We start from the raw sequence: 19,075 nt of genomic DNA on the forward strand, positions 1-19,075 counted from the left end.
GTAGCGAACTTATTGGTCAAGAGAAAGTTTCGCCTCAGTAGGGTGTCCCTTGAATAGAAGTACAGTAACCTCATTTAAGTAATAATGCGCTATATAAGCCAAAATTATTATTATTATTATTATTATTATTATTATTATTATTATTATTATTATTATTATTATTAAATGACACTAAACAGGAAAGTGAAATTATCCCCTTAATAGGTTTTGTTTTTTAACATTCTGTCGCACAAAATCGAGTCCAATAATTTTAATTACCATAAAATAGAAATGTCCCAAATAAGGGGTAAAATTCAGATGCAAGCACAAATATTCATTAAATTACAGATACATAGGCCAAGCCCGTAGCCAGGGGGTTCAAAAGAACTACCTTTTTCAAGAAATGCGCTTTTAAATATTATTCAGAATTACCATTTGCATGGAAGTTCTTGGAATTAACTCAAAATAGTTGAAATTTGGCATTTTTATTGCCATTTTCGAACACCCGACGTGTTATCTCTTACACAAGCTATGGTGGTGCTCAGGTGGGTATGGACTCAAAGTACATACCTTTGTGGAGAATTAGAACCCCCTTTAAAAATCATCCATACAGGCCTATAGACTGCTATGGTATAGGCCTAAGCAACAGGTCGGTAGTACATGCAGATAGGTTCACATTTGTTCTTCTCTCTGGGCCAAGTTTCAATACTGTATTACCTTGATAGACCAGGGGTCATAATCATCATATCATGCGTTATACACTGTCACACTCACAGCTGATAATGGAATTTGATATAGAGGGACCAGGGAGCAATTGCGTATCTAGGAAGGTGCAGGGGGACCATGGCCCTGCCCCTGCCAAAAATCACAGTAAAATAGTTAAAAATTATCTAAAATCGCTTTATTTTCTGAATTAGCACCCCTCAACTGACCACCGAGGCCCCCACTTCACCTTTGCGCACCACCCCCACCTCCCACATCAGCACTCCCATTTCTAGACTTCTAGATACGCCACTGCCAGAGAGTGACTTTCACATATGGAGGGTCTATATCCAAGGTAGGGCTATATCCAAGGTAGGGCTGGGGCTGAGGTAAACAAAATTATGATTATTGAAAATCTTGATAGCCAGAAAAGGCACTCTCTGACTTTATTTCCATTTTTCTTTATTTTAAAAAAATTTAGGGGTGGGGAGCCTGGGCCACTCTGCCCTCACCCGAAATCAGCCAATGACTCGCACTATCAATGTTTTCTCTGAACGCTCCATGCCCTGACAACATGATTTTCCTATTTATGGGCTTGAGGACCTCAAATCACACCCATGAAATTATACTTTTATTTGCCACATAAAACAACTGACAGTGTGGGCAATAATTAGGCCTAACATTAATCATTAGAATTTGTCTCCTAAAAGATCATGATATAGGCAGGGCAGTAATATAAATTATGAGGTATTTACAACATGTAAAAACACAAATATAGGCATCACTTTTCGAGAGTCGCATGAATTATTTTTTTTAATGTTTGTAAAGAATTGTCTGTACAGTACATGTGTGACTATGACCAAATGTATTTAATGAATAGATTTTTAAATAAATTTCTTTTGTACCAATTAAGAGTACAAATACCTAAGGGAAAATAAAGATTTTATATGAAATTTATGTAATTACTAGTACAATTAATTTAATAACTGTATCATTAATTAGAATGGTACAAAGGATTAAATTTAATTCACTAGCTTTTTAATTCATTATTTAAATATTGAGTAAATTCTTTCTAGTGTATGGAAATATACAACTATGCTAATAATCTCACCTTTCCTTTTCAGTAGCTTTCATGCTGCTTGAAATGACTCGGGCTTAGGCCTGGCCTAGCCCTTAGCCTTAGTTGTTTTAGACCTAGCTAATTTAAGAAACTGAATGGGTCTGATTGATATTCAACATTCTTTCATTTCATCTAGGACCACTTTCATGAGCGTATTATGTTTAATAGTTTGCGTTCCGACATGTGTAATTGGAGTTGAAATGTATTGATGCTCGGAGAAATAAATATTTAAAAAAAACAATTAATTTATCAAAAAATCAATTCAGAAAATACATTAAGATGTAATTGTGTATTATTACTTATTGTGAAACTACATAGTTTTGTGTTCATCAGTAAAACAGCAAAAAAGAACATAAAGTGAATTTCATGATTTTTCCCCAGGTATTTTTTATTCTGTACATTCCAAATTAGACTGAGTGAAACAGCTGTCTACTTCTTGGCAGCTTGCTGCGCCTTCAACACCCGATGGACGATCTTCTGTTCTTCCAGCAAGAAAGCACGCACAATTCTGAAAAGAAAAAAAAAACATCCATTAAGTACATGAAATGGTAAGGTTCGATATCACATTAAGGAGATGAATTTGCACTAATAATACTTGTTGATTTAATGTATTAGCATAGTTTCTCGATTAAGTCGAATAGTACAAATTGCTTCCTTTAAAGGTAAAGTAAAACAGTTTAGTAATTTTATCAACCAAAAAAATTCTAAAATCTACAGTTCTTCTTATTGAATCCGTACAACACTAAATTTTGCCCAGTTGATTTAATGTATTAGTTCACTTTCTCGATTAAGTCGAATAGTAGGCCTACAAATTGCTTCCTTTAAAGGTAAAGTAAAACAGTTTAGTAATTTCATGAACCAAAAAAATTTACAAATCTTTAATACTGAATCCGTACTACACTGAATTTTGCCTAGACACAGCCGGACAGTCTACTTGGTGGAAGAATAGGTTAAAAACAGGGCTGTGATGGGAACGCTTCTACAGTACCTTGACAGTGATGAACATGTATTTACTACAGTACTATCTATAATCAGTATCTATTTAAAATCACTAACACAACACAACAGAATGCAAGAGTAACATATGGTATAATACCTCCATGATTGGTAGTGATAATCAAAAAAATAATCACATTATCAGACTTAAAATTCAATAATGTATTACCTCAGAACCCATCATGAGTTATTATCCATACCAAACAAACATCAAAAAACAAGAAAATACAAAACGTAATGCACGGTAAGTCCATGGTAGATCTCGGTTGCATGGTACTGAGCTCCATTGATACATGTTGCTTATGTAATGGTACTAATTGGTAGTAAACAATTACATATAGTGCAGTGTATGGTACTATCAGTGTATGATACCATACAGTATTGGTACAGTGAAGTAGTAATAGTAAAGTAGTATCTTGGTACATTGAATGGTACCAAACTGGTACAGTACCATATTGGTACAAGTACCATACTGGCACAATGCATAGAGCCATGATGGTCAGTGCATGATACCAATGTGGTACAATACATGATATGTTGGTACAGTGCTTTTGGAACCATGGTGGTCAGTGCATGATACTATTCAGTGTCCTCCCCTATTGTGTGTGAATCGTCACGTCTTTCTTGTCTACTTATTCATTTGGTAGGCTAACCACTTAGTAGTAGGACTAGCACTGGGCAGGCCAGGCCTAGCTATAGTTGAAAAAACATCGGCCACGTAGGCTGCCTAGATTGACTAACATTTATCTGAACTTACTTGTCTTAATTGTAAAGTAGTATTATCATATTAAAAACGTTTATCAAAAAAACAACCAAATTCATCATAGAGCATTGCCTAATTATTTAAACACAAACACGATCACGTTGTGGCTTCGCTGTCAAGAAGTACATGTGGTGGGGAAATCCAGATAGATTGTTCTGGGCATGCGCATGGACATGCATGGGCAGTTTTGAAGAAAACAGTTTGTGTGAATCAAGCAAACGATCGTGTTTTGGAATGAAAGTGACATTTCTCAAGGTAAAGATAACACAAAATGAACGCAAAACAATGAAGCATGAACTTGGGCTGATAAACCAACATTGTAAGACAGCATTGTTTTGTGTTTAAAATATTTTCACACTCACTCTTCTTCAAATTAGGATACATGGACATCAATGCTTATTTTGAATTATTTTATTGACGATATTTCAAAGCGTCACGGAAGACACATCAAGCGTCACGGCCAGCTTGGAAGTGTCACGTAGCACCGTGACGAAGTCCTAAGATGTTTATATTCGTCCTAATAAAAAAATATTCAAATAGTGACCGGAAATGATACATTCTGACCTTTGACCTATTGTAGGGTCATTCCATATCAAATCAACCAGATTAAAAAGAAATTCCTGTATGACCGTCTCAGATTTTGATGAAACTCCATAAAAATGATCCACTGTATGAAAAACCAAGGTCACCCTTCGTCTATATGAGTGGGTATATATACCTCATATTACAGATATATTATCTATGTGTAGTTGTCTCTAGCCACATGCAAGCGCAGGCTGATCAAATCAATTAAAATTGAATGGCATATATTCAAATTTGGGACCAGATCTATAAAAGTGAAAAACGCCAATGTTTTTCACAAACAACAGATTATCTTGTGGAAAGTTAAAATCTTTTCTTAAATTTACCCCAGTTAATCAAATACATTGGATCTACCTATAAACCAAAATTTTAGCTTTGGTACTTAGCTCATGGCTAGATACTATGTTGAAAACTACACATATTTCAACGTGATAGGAAAACACAAACACTTTTAAGAGTTGGGTCATTCCATGCCAAACAAATGCATTACACCATGGGTCATAGATTTTTAAAAAGTTTTTTGCCACACTGACTCAGTGATATATATATATCTATGTGAACTGAAAACCTGAAATTTTGAGATTCGCCAATTCGTTGATTTTCCTGTAGCGGCAGTTTGAAGTTAAGGGGGCGTGGCCCAAAATAAATATGAATATAATACGAATACTAGGAAGTTTCTATTCATGAATCAAATATGAATATATTCATGAAACCGTATAGAAAGTTTCCAGAAAATAATTTACCATATATTGGCCACAAAAAATGATGTATGTGATGTCCCAATTGCTAACTAATACTAAAACTGAGTGACTTAATAATAAGGGCTGTCACCCACAATACAAATTTGATGAGGTTATTATTACCCAGGTTGAAGTTGCACATTAAGAATTAAACCAGAAATAACTTTAGATAAATAAATTTGAATTTCATAGAAAATTTAATGGGTCTATGACATAGATTTAGAAAATTAAAGCAAAATATTTATATAAAAGTAGGGTATTATTGTTGATGTGTTAAAAACATGTTTTTAAGGATTTGGAATCAGCAGTAAAAGGTGTCCTACACCACAACAGGTTAAAGGGGTTGTATGATGGTATTAGCATACGAAAATCAAAGTTTATTTGAGGCACAACCCCTTTACGTCGAATTGCCGCTACGGGAAAACGAAAAGGGAATTTGAGTCTCAAAACTTCAGGTTTTTCTATTCACAAGGCAAAAAATTAAAAATCTATGACCTCCTGTAATGTTGTAATGCATTTGTTGAGAGGCCACACCCCCTTAACCTCAAACTGCTGCTACAGGAAAACGAATTAATTGGTGAGTCTCAAAATTTCAGGTTTTTCAGTTCACATAGATATCTATATCACTGAGACAGTGTCCAAAAAAAAAAAATTTTTAAATCTATGAACCTGGTGTAATGCATTTGTTGAGTTGGCATAGAATGACTCGAGATTTCCGATTATGTTATTGTGTAGTTTTCAACACAGTATCTAACCATGAAGGAGCTGAGTACCAAAGCTGAAATTTGGTTTATAGGTAGATCTAATATATCTGCTTAAAGTAGGGTATTATTGTTGATGTGTTAAAAACATGTTTTTAAGGAATTGGAATCAGCAGTAAAAGGTGTCCTACACCACAACAGGTTAAAGGGGTTGTATGATGGTATTAGCATACGAAAATCAAAGTTTATTTGAGGCACACCCCCTTTACGTCGAATTGCCGTCTGTAATGTTGTAATGCATTTGTTGAGAGGCCACGCCCCCTTAACCTCAAACTGCTGCTACAGGAAAACGAATGAATTGGCGAGTCTCAAAATTTCAGGTTTTTCAGTTCACATAGATATCTATATCACTGAGACAGTGTCCAAAAAAAAAAATTTAAAAATCTATGACCCTGGTGTAATGCATTTGTTGAATTGGCATAGAATGACTCGATCAAATCTTAAAAACTTTCGTGATTTCCGATTATGTTATTGTGTAGGTTTCAACACAGTATCTAACCATGAAGGAGCTGAGTACCAAAACTGAAATTTGGTTTATAGATAGATCTAATATATCTGCTTAAAGTAGGGTATTATTTTTGATGTGTTAAAAACATGTTTTTAAGGATTTGAAATCAGCAGTAAAAGGTGTCCTACACCACAACAGGTTAAAGGGGTTGTATGATAGTATTAGCATACGAAAATCAAAGTTTATTTGAGGCACACCCCCTTTAAGTCGAATTGCCGCTATGGGAAAACGAAAAGGGAATTTGAATCTCAAAACTTCAGGTTTTTCTATTCACAAGGCAAAAAATTAAAAATCTATGACCTCCTGTAAATGTTGTAATGCATTTGTTGAGAGGCCACACACCCTTAACCTCAAACTGCTGCTACAGGAAAACGAATGAATTGGCGAGTCTCAAAATTTCAGGTTTTTCAGTTCACATAGATATTTATATCACTGAGACAGTGTCAAAAAAAAAATTTAAAAATCTATGACCCTGGTGTAATGCATTTGTTGAGTTGGCATATTGGTGATTTCCGATTATGTTATTGTGTAGTTTTCAACACAGTATCTAACCATGAAGGAGCTGAGTACCAAAGCTGAAATTTGGTTTATAGGTAGATCTAATATATCTGCGTAACTGGGGTAAATTTAAGAAAAGATTTTAAATGTCCACATGACGATCCGTTGTTGAGAAACATAGGTGTTTTTCACTTTTATAGATCTGGTCCCAAATTTGAATATATACCATTCAATTTTGATTGATTTGATCAGCCTGCGCTTGCATGTGGCTAGAGACAACTACACTTAGATAATATATCTGTAATATGAGGGGTATATAACCACTCAAATGGACGCAGGGTGACAATCGAAAATCACAAAAAAATTTTCATCGTTAAACAAAGTGGCTATAACAAAGTGCAGATAACTTCAAAAGGGAAGAGATAACTGTTATTCTAAGGCCATATCAATCTCGAGTTATAAGCTTCCAAAGTTGAAGTAAATTGCGTTTGCACATCTTGAAGAACCACGCCCCTGGCCCTTTTCAAGTCAATATCTCGAAAACTAAATATCCTATAAGGCTAATTTTTTTTTTTTGGTTTAGCATATAGTGGATCATTTTTATGGAGCTTCATGAAAATCTGAGACAATCATACAGGAATTTTTTTTTTTTAATCTGGTCGATTTGACATGGAATGACCCTACAATATGTCAAAGGCCAGAATGTACCGTTTCCGGTCACTATTTGAATATTTTGTCATTAAGACGAATATAAACATGAATCTCCTGAACAATTTGCAATCAATTGTGAGTCTCTGTGACCAGTATTTACCGAGATATGACAATAAAAGGTCAAAGGTCAAACTTTCAAAAATCGCATTATCCGCCATTTTTTGATAAAAAGTTGTATTACAACAAATAGGAACATGCATATTGTGAACAATTTGAGACCAAAGTCAAGTCTCTCTGACCAGTGGTTATCGAGATACAAGCGTCCAATTCAACAGACGGCCATTTTGAAAAACGCCCCCAAACGTGACTTCCCCCAATATCTGGGAGGTATATACCTGTAGGCGCTATATTTTATTTAAATTGGTCCATCTTGCCAAATCCATCGAGAAAAAATGGTATCCTAAAATTAGTCACAGATCTCATGAAAATGACTATGTGTTGAAAGATTGAAGATTGTTATTTGGTTCTATGAAAAAGTGGTCTCAAATTGGAGGGGTCTCGGAATGGAGGGTGCACTGTACCTATTTTGGTAAATTACCTGTTTACTTTGATCAAGTGTGAGTCGAATGGCCGAGCAGTTAAGGCAGGGGTGCCACAACCTACAGTACAGCCATAATATCGGTGCTGGTTTGAACGGCTGGACAGCACGCTTGCCTATGGTTCTAGTGGTATAACAAGTCTTCTCAGATAACGAATATAAACCGTAGGCCCAGTGTATACAATGGCTTGTGTGCACTATAAAGAACCCTGTACATTTTCGAGATGAGTAGGAGTTACCCCTGTGTACTGGTTAATACAGCCCCTGTTGTGGACAGACGAGAGAGTACCTGGAACCGGCTTACCGGGTAGCTCGGACACGAGGAGATCCTTAGAGGAGAAGAAAGTTACTATACGAGCTTGTCCACACTTCGAGTGCTTTGAGACTGGTGTAAAGCCCTATGTAAATCCAACTATTATTCACCTATTCCTCCTTAACCTCACCATAAAACATAATGCATTTCTCCACAGTGAGATATTTTTACATACAGTAATCAAAGAGAAAGCTTTCTTCTCTATAAATACAACAATTATTGATGAGTATCATTTTAAGATAGTACCAATATAAATAAGGATTAAAAGAAACACAGTCATCTAATACATCTTGTGAAAATTGGACCAGCAGTTCAGAAACACCATTGAACTTACACAAGTCATTTCTATTAAACCCAAAGCTGTGACATTTCCTCTTCACTTCATCAATTTTGAATCTATTCAATAGCTTTGAAGGGTGCCGAAGAATCATTTCCAATACAAGATACCTAGAATCACATGGTTTATTATTTTAATCTCCCATGCATGACAGCAAGATGATCATTCATTATTATACTACATACGGTTCAACAATGGGACATTTCATTGTCGAGCACATATCTTTGAGCACTTATAAAAATAACTAGAATTTAATGTACCATTTCAAAAAATCATTGTTCTTTCATTATTTAATACATCCCTTTTATATTTCTCTTTTCAATTCATATTTACTGATTGAAATTTTTGTTATTTTGTACCTGTAATCTAGAATCTAGATTACAATAAAAACCAGTGCCTTTTCAATGCTCATGTCATCAGTAATAAAGTAGAAATTAATAAATAAATGCACTTGAACATCGCAGTGTATGATTTAACATTCATTTTAAAACAATTTGATCATTCTCTACGACCTTTTAAACCTTTCACCAAACACTTGCGCTAATGTTTACAGAACAATTTTTAAAATGTTATCCCATAAGAGCTATCAAACCTTTTTGCCGAACACTTATGTTTGCGCTAATGTTTAAACAACAATTTTTTGTAGCTTCCAAGAATACTATTCATTATCTCACATGAGAATAAGATATCAGGAATGTCTGTTGCAATTACGATCACCAAGATCAACTGACTAGTAACCATATTCAGAAAGACATTTGTGATAACAGTTATATCTTATTTGGATTATAATAACATGTTTGTATTTTGACAGTGGTATATTCTAAAGTACCTTAATTGCATAATCAATAGTAACAATAAATCTAATATCTGTAATCCTACAACAATAGAACAGCAATAAGAGAATAGCAACAATATCAACAATAATAAAACCAATTACAACATTATCAATATCTAGTGACTGATTCAGGGAGGCCTCGGGCTCCTTCCCCACCCACCTCCCACCAAAAAAATTATTCAAAATTTTAAAAAACAAATGGAGAAAAAAAGGCCAAATTATAATAAAGTTTAGGTCTGAGAGTGCCATTTCCGGCCATCTAGATGTGCCATAAACCAGCTGGGCGACTTTAGGCGGAGGGGGTTAGCCACCCTTTTTGGAAAGTTGAAAAAAAAAAAAAAAAGGAAAGGAAAGGAAAAGAAAACAATTGATCGCTCAAAATGTCTCAGATTTTATTTTTGAGCTATTTTTAAAAATTTGGCAGGGGCATTCCCCGGACCCCCTAGGGTCCCCTAGAGTAGTGTTATCTCAATCTGCCCAATCTGCCCCAGCCATCTCTGGATCCGCCTCTGTAATCATAAATTTTCTTACCTTAGGGACTCAAATGGTCTAGTCTATCTGTGAAAGTCCCTTCCTGGGCCCCCTCTATTTTTCCAATTCCTGGATCTTCCACCGATATCCATCATTCAAGTAGTGGGTTCCGAATGTCAAAAGTTACTTTGATTTTTTTTGTTTATGTACTGAATATATATATTGTTACCACTTTCACTACATTAGAGAGATTTCGTCATGTTTTCAGCTCGAATAATGTGTTGCGTAACTCGATACACGTGGTATGAAGAAACATGATGCCCATTTCGCTTGTCATACACCGGATCTAGAAACAACATGAAATGTTACCTAGAATTGCGACAGACATTCGATCCTTGTTAATATGTGGACATGAGCAGGGAAAAACAAGATACTTGCAATCAGTATTGTCTATAGGTTGATTTCCCGTCAATTTATATAATCACGCGGTACTGGGGAGGGACAACTTGATTTCCTGCTCCACAACAAGACTTCCATTCGTAGAAGCCTTTATGAAGAAAGCCTACCTAAAGTGGCCTAGATTGGCACAAAACCAACTAACTCTGGCTTTGAATATACTATACTAGGAAGATTAAATTGTGTTAAATAAAATATATGATGCACACAATGTTTACAAAAAAATCAATGCCAGGTTCTAAAAAAAACCATTCTTATTTGGATTACTGTATAATAACATGTTTGAATTATGCCAGTGGTATATTCTAAAGTAATTGCATAATCAATATTAACAACTGCAATCCTATAACAATAGAAGAGCAACAACATATTAGCAATAATACCAACAATAAGAAAAGCAATGTAACCAATGTTATTTTTATTTTTATGTATATTATAGATATTTTTTTACCACTTTCATTGCATTAAAAAGGTTTCGCTGTGTCTTCAGCTCAAATAATGTGTTGTGTAGTACAATACATGTAGTATCAAGAAATGTGATGCGTTACCAAGAATATATTTTGCAACAGAAACATTCAATCCTTGTTAATATCTAGCTTGAACTTACAGGAAAAACAAGATACTGACAAAACAAGATACAGGCATCCAAAAAGTCAAGACCGGGAGTGAAAACCAAAGGGGTCCCCAGGGATTTCCAGTCTGTGTTCTGAAGTCAAACACCTGGTAGGCCATCGAGAGAAAAAAATTTTAAGGTCGACTGTAAACTTGTGCGTTTTAAGAAACTGCAACCACTACAACTTTGATTATTTTAGATCATCAAATTATCATTTTATAGTACTCCAACAACTTAAAGTGTGTCAGATAACAAGGGGCAACTCCTTGTCTGATAAGGAGAAAATTCTCCCTGACCAGTCACTAACGCCACCAACTTGAAATAAAAATAACAAGATACTTGCAATCAGTATTGTCTATAGGTTGATTTCCCGTCAATTTATATAATCACGCGGTACTGGGGAGGGACAACTGGATTTCCTGCTCCACAACACTTCCATTCGTAGAAGCCTTTATGAAGAAAGCCTACCTAGAGTGGCCTAGATTGGCACAAAACCAACTAACTCCGGCTTTGAATATACTATACTAGGAAGATTAAATTGTGTTAAATAGAATATATGATGCACACAATGTTTGCAAAAAAATCCATGCTAGGTTCTAAAAAAAACCATTCTTATTTGGATTACTGTATAATAACATGTTTGAATTATGCCAGTGGTATATTCTAAAGTAATTGCATAATCAATATCAACAACTGCAATCCTATAACAATAGAAGAGCAACAACATATTAGCAATAATACCAACAATAAGAAAAGCAATGTAACCAATGTTATTTTTATTTTTATGTATATTATAGATATTTTTTTACCACTTTCACTGCATTAGAAAGGTTTCGCTGTGTCTTCAGCTCAAATAATGTGTTGTGTAGTACAATACATGTAGTATCAAGAAATGTGATGCGTTACCAAGAATATATCTTGCAACAGAAACATTCAATCCTTGTTGTTAATATCTAGCTTGAACTTACAGGAAAAACAAGATACAGGCAAAACAAGATACAGGCATCCAAAAAGTCAAGACAGGAGTGAAAACCAAAGGGGTCCCCCAGGGATTTCCAGTCTGTGTTCTGAAGTCAAACACCTGGTAGGGCATCGAGAGAAAGAAATTTTAAGGTCGACTGTAAACTTGTGCATTTTAGAAACTGCAACTACTACAACTTTGATTATTTTAGATCATCAAATTACCATTTTATAGTAGTCCAACAACTTAAAGGGTCAGACAACAAGGGACAACTCCTTGTCTGATAAGGAGAAAATTCTCCCTGACCAGTCACTAACGCCAGCAGCTTGAAATAAAAATAACATCTTACTCCAGACATTTCTTAGAAAATATGTGTAGAGATGTACAGTCATTTACTATTAAGCGCAGGTGCCAGTAAATGAAATTAGACATAATGACCCAACAATGTAATAACAAAAATGTTCTACTGTGTGCGTTCAACAAAGACATGAATGTAAAATTAGTAGGTTGCAAATATCTCCTGTAGCAGCCATAGGAAAAATACAATGTAGATTCAACTTACAGAACATAAAAGTGACACCCATGCGTATAATTATGATATATAACGGAACATAAATGCTGAATGAAATGAGCTGCCAAATGATTAAATGATATATATTGTAGATGAGGTTCATCATTTCTAGTCATGAAAAAACCCAAGCAATTAACCTTCACAAGAAAATGACCTTGGATTCTGTGGTTGCTTGAGATATACTTGAGACAGGCAGTGTGCTTGTGTGGGTTAAGCCAAAGGTGAATTCAAAATGCATGTCTGCAGGAGACAGGAGCTAGGGAAGGAGTCAAATAGAGTAGACGAAAGGGATGAAATGGTGAACTAAAGAGAAAACTGGAACTGTTGTAAAGAATGGGCTCCTTCAGTGGACTGGAGCTGGTGTACAGCATGAGCTAGAGAAGGCATAGTTAGTAGGATGAGAGTAATAAACTAATATTCATAAATAAAAATTTATTATGTGCCAATTTCAAAATAAATGATCAACGGTGCAAATACAAAGAGCATTAATTGAATAAAGTAGTAACAAATAAGAACGTAAAAAGACGATGTAGATATCAATGTGGGAAGGAACAGGATAGACTAGACTAGATGGATTGAAATAGATGAGTTTTTAAATTGAATCCAAAGAAGGGTGAACTAGTTAAAAGTATGTGCTAAGGCATTGAATAGACTAAACGAATATAGAGAATGGGTTGGAAAAGGAACTATGGTCTGTAGAGAAGGAATAGTGTGATCTGCAGAGAAGTAATATGTGGGGAGTGGCGGGAGGGGGGAGAGCTTTTCCCGATGAGGACCCCCCCCCCAAAAAAAATAAAACAGTACTGTATATTCACATGTATTGGCTGGTGAAATGAATGATGTTGTCTACAGAAGTTTGTACATAATGGCTGACTAATACCAGTGTATAACATATGAAATACAGTAATGTTTGAAGATCCATAAACGATGACACAATCATAAATTTTTCAAACGACAGTATAATTCTTATTGTGTTAATTCCTATACAGTCATTACAGCTACCCATATATCGTGTCATGTTCTCAGTACCCAGCGGTATAAATGAGTGCATAAAGGTTTAAATGCCAAAGTACTGACAAATAGCTACTACACCATTATGGAATACTGTACTTCCCAGGGAGCTAAGTGTGGTTAGTCCAATGACCAGGGCAATAATGTGAAGTACTGGGAAATTCACATTGGGCACTTGACAAAAAATTCCTAATATTAATATCATTAAATATTTTGCTACATGGCACTATATTTAGTCTTAAACAAAAATACACTTCCGTATGCTAATACACTTTTTTTTTATAAGAACACATTCTATAAGAACACTGAGGCTGAAATTGCTTAAAAATAAGAAAAATCTGAGGCTGAGGTAAAATGTCAAATGAGGTTTGCATTAAGAGAACTAGAAGAGAACTAGAAAAAAACAACAAATCATGCTAGTAGTAACACATAAAGTATTAATGTTTTAAAATGTTCTACCATAAAATTGCTTTTGCCTGTACCTTATGTGTGGCAAAGACAAGCCAAACCAGTCACTCGTCGGAAAAATCAATTTTTAGTTATTAATACAGGGTTTAACAATACAATGAGAGCTATAAAATGGTAAAAAAATCATTTAAATCCGACACTTCGTTACGAAGTTACACGAGTTTAAACATACAGCTGTATAAAAAACAATATTTGAGAAATCAGCCTTCAAAGTTTACGATTTTAGGCATTTCTTAGGCAGAAACCATCACCAAATCATTAAAAATTGTTGTTTTAACATTGAAAATGAGGAAAATAACAGCATAGCATGAGGTATAGATATATAAAGGTTAGTTTAGTGCAATAAAATAGATTTTCCAAAATTTTGACATTGCAGCATGTTTTGGCCATTATCTCCAAAACAGGATTTGCGACGAGTGACTGGTTTGGCTTGTCTTTGCCACATGTGCAGTAAGTGTGACTATGTGATATCCTCTGTAATACAGTACAGTAATATACTACTGCACAATAATAATTTTCAATGAAAAGTGAATAAGAACATTGTGAGGCTGAGGGATTGGCAAAAAATAAAATAAGAACACTAACCCGATTCACACGTACAAAAATCTTACCAAATGTAACAAAATGTAACCAAAAGTAACATTTTACGGCATGTGTGAAAATACAGCGGCACTGTGCAATATCCTTGTAAAATCTCTGAACGTCTCGGTAATCTTTACCAGCCTCGCTGAGACTGGTAAAGCTTCCGAGATGTAACATGGATGGATCTGCGCATGCGCAGGGATTTCAACACAACAACAATCTACTGTGTTTCACGGGGTTCTTTGAATTTTCTTCCTTCTTCAGACGATTCTGATCCACTAGAAATAGATAGGCCTAGTTTTTCTCAATGATGGATGAATTACCCTTGTTATCGATGTTAAGTACTAGTAGTACTAGTTGTTAAGGGCATTTATTGCTTCAAATGTTTACTGCGATGGTGAGTTCAACAGTCCATTTGTGACAGGGGTTTTCAACTAGGCCTAGGCTAGGCCTGTATCGCAGTAGAGGTAAAAATGATTCATTGAATAAACACTGAATAAATTTTTCACGACCTTGACATTACCTTACAGACGCGTGTGAATGCTTTATATCTCGGTAGGAATAACTCGGGAGATGGCTCGATTACAATTTGTTACTTTTTGTTAAATTTAACTTCACAAGTGAATCGGGTATAAACCTGAGCAAAATATTACTATTTCTTTTTTTTTTAAGTGAAGGTAGAAAACAATCTACATAATAAACTTCTGTTTTCCTACTTTTTTACAGAAATGTAATATTTATATTGCATATGCTTATAATTTATATTGCTAAACTGTACAATTGTTTATTTTGTATGCCTGATGAAATATGAACAATATCAACATTCTATCCTTCCATTTACAGAGCTACTGCATTTTGTGATATGGTAATTCAACCCAACTCAATCATTCGAAAATACTTAGAACATGAAATCTGCTCGTAATATGATTGGTTCTGATGTCGGCAGCCTTGATGACATATACAATAAAAATAAAAACCTGAAGACATTATTAAACTCACGTCCCACCCTATGTACAGTATCATCGCAAATGAACGTTCAATAGATTTGGTCGTCTATTACCCTAAAGTGTAATATACAGTAGATGGAGCAAATCCTTCAACAGATTAGTGTTGGCCCATCGTTAGAATACTGAATCTTATGAATCTTGTGTTTTCATGATTTTATCTCGGTCTTTACTATTTAATTTAAATGTATTATTTGGCAATTAGGAAATGAAAATTTACTTGTTATACAAAGTGATTATAAAAATCTTGTATTGTGATATACTTTAATGTGGCCACCAACCTTTACCTAAATGAACAATTTATAGTAGGCTTGGGAGGCAAGTATCTTTACCATGAACCTACAATGTAACCATACTTCACTCCTAAAATTTTAGCAAAATCATTTTTCCATAGCTAGATTAGGTGGTAGCTCTGTGTGTGTTATGGTTCATGTGCATGCTGATGACCTTTGACACTATTTTAGATATATCTATTATACAGTGAAAGAGGCATCAGCAGATTACGGGGGTGCGAAATGGTAAAAGCAGAGGCCCTTTTAGGGGCATGCTAGCTGAGGAAAGGTGGTGATATGAGGACATTGTTTACTACTGTATCATTATTATTTGCTCAGGGAATTTAGCAGTAGGTATACACTGCTCACACAAGTAGGAGATCACTGAAATCTTTGACGGACAACATCAAGGACCGAGGTAGGTCTTAGATTTTCTCAACTATAGAGGGCAGCAGAAGACTAAAACTGATGGAAACAAATACTGTACAGTATATTTCAACCAGCATCAACATGTCACCCCTTGCTGGGACAAATAGAAATAGATACATAGATAGTGTGTCATACACTAGGTGGTCCGTAAAAATGACAAAAACACTTGGCATACACACAAATAATATTTTTCTTTCACATTCTCTGTTAAACACCTGTTACCCAAATTTAAAAGGACATAAAGCAGATGAAAAGCTCAAGACTCAGCAGTAGGGTGCCTTTCCACCCTTACATCTGTATCACTGAATTTAACAAATTTGTTGCAATAACATTCCATATTATGTATAAGTGATACAAGTGAACCAGAATGTATTAATTTATTTAATACTACCATATTCCAACTGGGTTAACAAGATCATTTCAGATCCCAGCTGCTCTTTAACCTACTTTGGATGCTGTTGCTAACTAAATGCCAAAATCTTGTACACTCTGCAAGAATCGATGCAAAAATCGAACCAAGGATCTATGGTTTATAAGACGAGCACCTTCATAACATATTGAACTCTTTGACTTAAATATGAATATTTATTATTTTAAAAAGGATTAAAGGTTAGACATAATAATTTATCTTTTACAATTTGTTCAACTGACGTTACTTTTGAAAAATCTGCAAAAGAGGGTGGGAAACATTATAATATAATTTTATTTCCTTATTTAGCAAAATGCTCTAACAAATTAACTACTGTAGCAGAGGAAAAATAAAAATAGAATTTTTTGGCAAATAAATGATATGTTTATTCAAAATAATCATTATTGGAGAGCCTTATTGACTTCTTAAATACTGTGGGCGAAAACAATTCAGTAATCGTCAATATAAAATTACATGCTTTACTTCAGTATATTTTTGTCTCGAGCGAGATTTAAGGATCTATGAAATTAGTCAATGATTGTCCCCCTTAGTTTTGGCGAGAAAACTATTTCTATATTATAATTTTCAACTTGCAGTTAATATACAAATAATTATACATAGCAAATGAAATACTGAATTATATATTTAAATTTTATAAGATTAAGTCTACGTTTACACTATCAAATTTTATGTGACAAACTTGTGCGAATTTGCCCATATATGGGCATAAAGATATTGTATCAAATCCATATGGAAAACCACATGTCACATAAATTTTTTATACCGTGGATAAAGAATTGCAGAGACAGTATAACTTCACATTCAACATATCCTTGATATATTAACCGAATTCTCTACCTCCAATTCATTAAATTTCAGACACATTAAGAATATTTAGCAACGTACATATTGCTATTATAAATTTAATTTAATGTGAAGATTAGGTGTTCTTGAGAATTTGTACTTGCAACGCTGGCTTCTAATGAACCGTAGACAAAACGAATCGCACAATTCATCTACTGGGTAGTGTCGTCATTCTGCTATTTGTAATTAGCTGTTTAATTTTATTATTCAGTGGTGACAATCCATCTCGCTTCACACACCTTGTACAGCAAGGCAGCGTCACCTAAGCTTTCAGTCAGCCACAGTCTTAAACAGGTGGTCTTGTACTGTACCAGTTAAATGGCAACATGTTTTCATGAACACTGGTGATGTCAATAAGCTCTGAATATCTGGGTTCTTAGTTGACAACATTTTTAAGAATTGATTGCTGCAGGCCAAGCCACAACTTTCAGCTTCACCGTGGTTTTGGACAATTAAAAAAAAAAAAACGTTAACCGCAGCCAGTTGTCTGCAAATGGCCCTCTTAAATCATTCTTTCATATTCACCGACATTTCAATTTGACGACTGTCATCTTGAAGTTGAAATAGTTGAGATGTTGCTTGGTGGTTGATATTTATTCTAGGGCAAGCTTTCCTTAATTTCTGTGTTTGGTATATATAATTTTCTTTATGTCGGAATAATTGGCAGGCCAGATTAAAATTGCTCACAACTCAATTGGCCTAGATTTGAGGACCCCTTCTCTTCTGCCAAATGACGACAAATTAACGACAAAAGGTACACGAAAATAAAACAGCGATTGACAACAATTGCGCCAAAGGCCTATTTAAGATAAAAACTAATGGGAAAATCTGTGTCATTTTTTGTTTAGAGCAAGCATCGCTTAACACACCTGACAGCAAGTCATCTATTTTCAACACCCACTCTTTCAGAAAAGATGCAAAACAGACAGGACAGAAGGAAAACAATCATTGATGCAAAGCTTTCAGAAGCAGATCAAATATTAATGACAATTAATGACAACATTAAAGTTTTTCTAGTACTTAAATCAACAGCATTGTCATAAAAGTTGGGTTTGCTATAAAACAAAATAGTGAATTGATTATATACATAAAGCACTGTGTCAATCACTGGAGTAAGGTTTTATAGAAATGCGTGAGAAACACAGAAACAAGCAGCTGATTGCAATGAATATTAATGAAGTATTCATAAAAAACGGATTCTGAATAAATATGTAAAGAAAAAAAGCAATTAAACTTCTCCAGGACCTTGGAATCCATGAATGCCTAGATGTGTAGAATTCCGTAGTCTGAGCTGCGCATGCCCATACCCAAGGTCAACTGACATAAACCAATGTTGTGCATATGTGGCGTATGTTTGTTTATGTTGACTAACCTTGATATAGGCATGGCAGTCCAAACTAAGAAATGGCTCATTGTTTTGATCTGTGTCTTCTCATAGAGCAAAGCAGACTAACCTGTTTGATCCTTTATCAGATTTTAACATCGGACAATTATGTTTTAGAGAGATGCGGGAGAAACACAGAAACAAGCAGCTGATAGCAATAAATATTAATGAAGTATTCATAGAAACAGATTCTGAAT

The 19,075-nt window shown here is 34.7% G+C and overlaps 1 protein-coding gene across 1 annotated transcript in view; it reads right to left on the reverse strand.

Annotated features, from left to right (window-relative positions):
* Window positions 1–1,466: 1,466 nt before the first annotated feature.
* Window positions 1,467–19,075, reverse strand: part of LOC117111312 (60S ribosomal protein L34-like) — a 38,973-nt gene continuing 21,364 nt past the window's right edge. Inside the window, exon 6 of the mRNA XM_033254238.1 lies at window positions 1,467–2,309. Coding sequence (XP_033110129.1) covers window positions 2,231–2,309 — 79 coding nt within the window. The 3' untranslated portion in view covers window positions 1,467–2,230. The remainder of the gene's footprint in view (window positions 2,310–19,075) is intronic.

This window comes from Anneissia japonica, unplaced genomic scaffold (genome assembly GCF_011630105.1).
Source record: "Anneissia japonica isolate Jap-2015-1 unplaced genomic scaffold, ASM1163010v1 scaffold3309_len207512_cov194, whole genome shotgun sequence".
NCBI lineage: Eukaryota > Metazoa > Echinodermata > Crinoidea > Comatulida > Comatulidae > Anneissia > Anneissia japonica.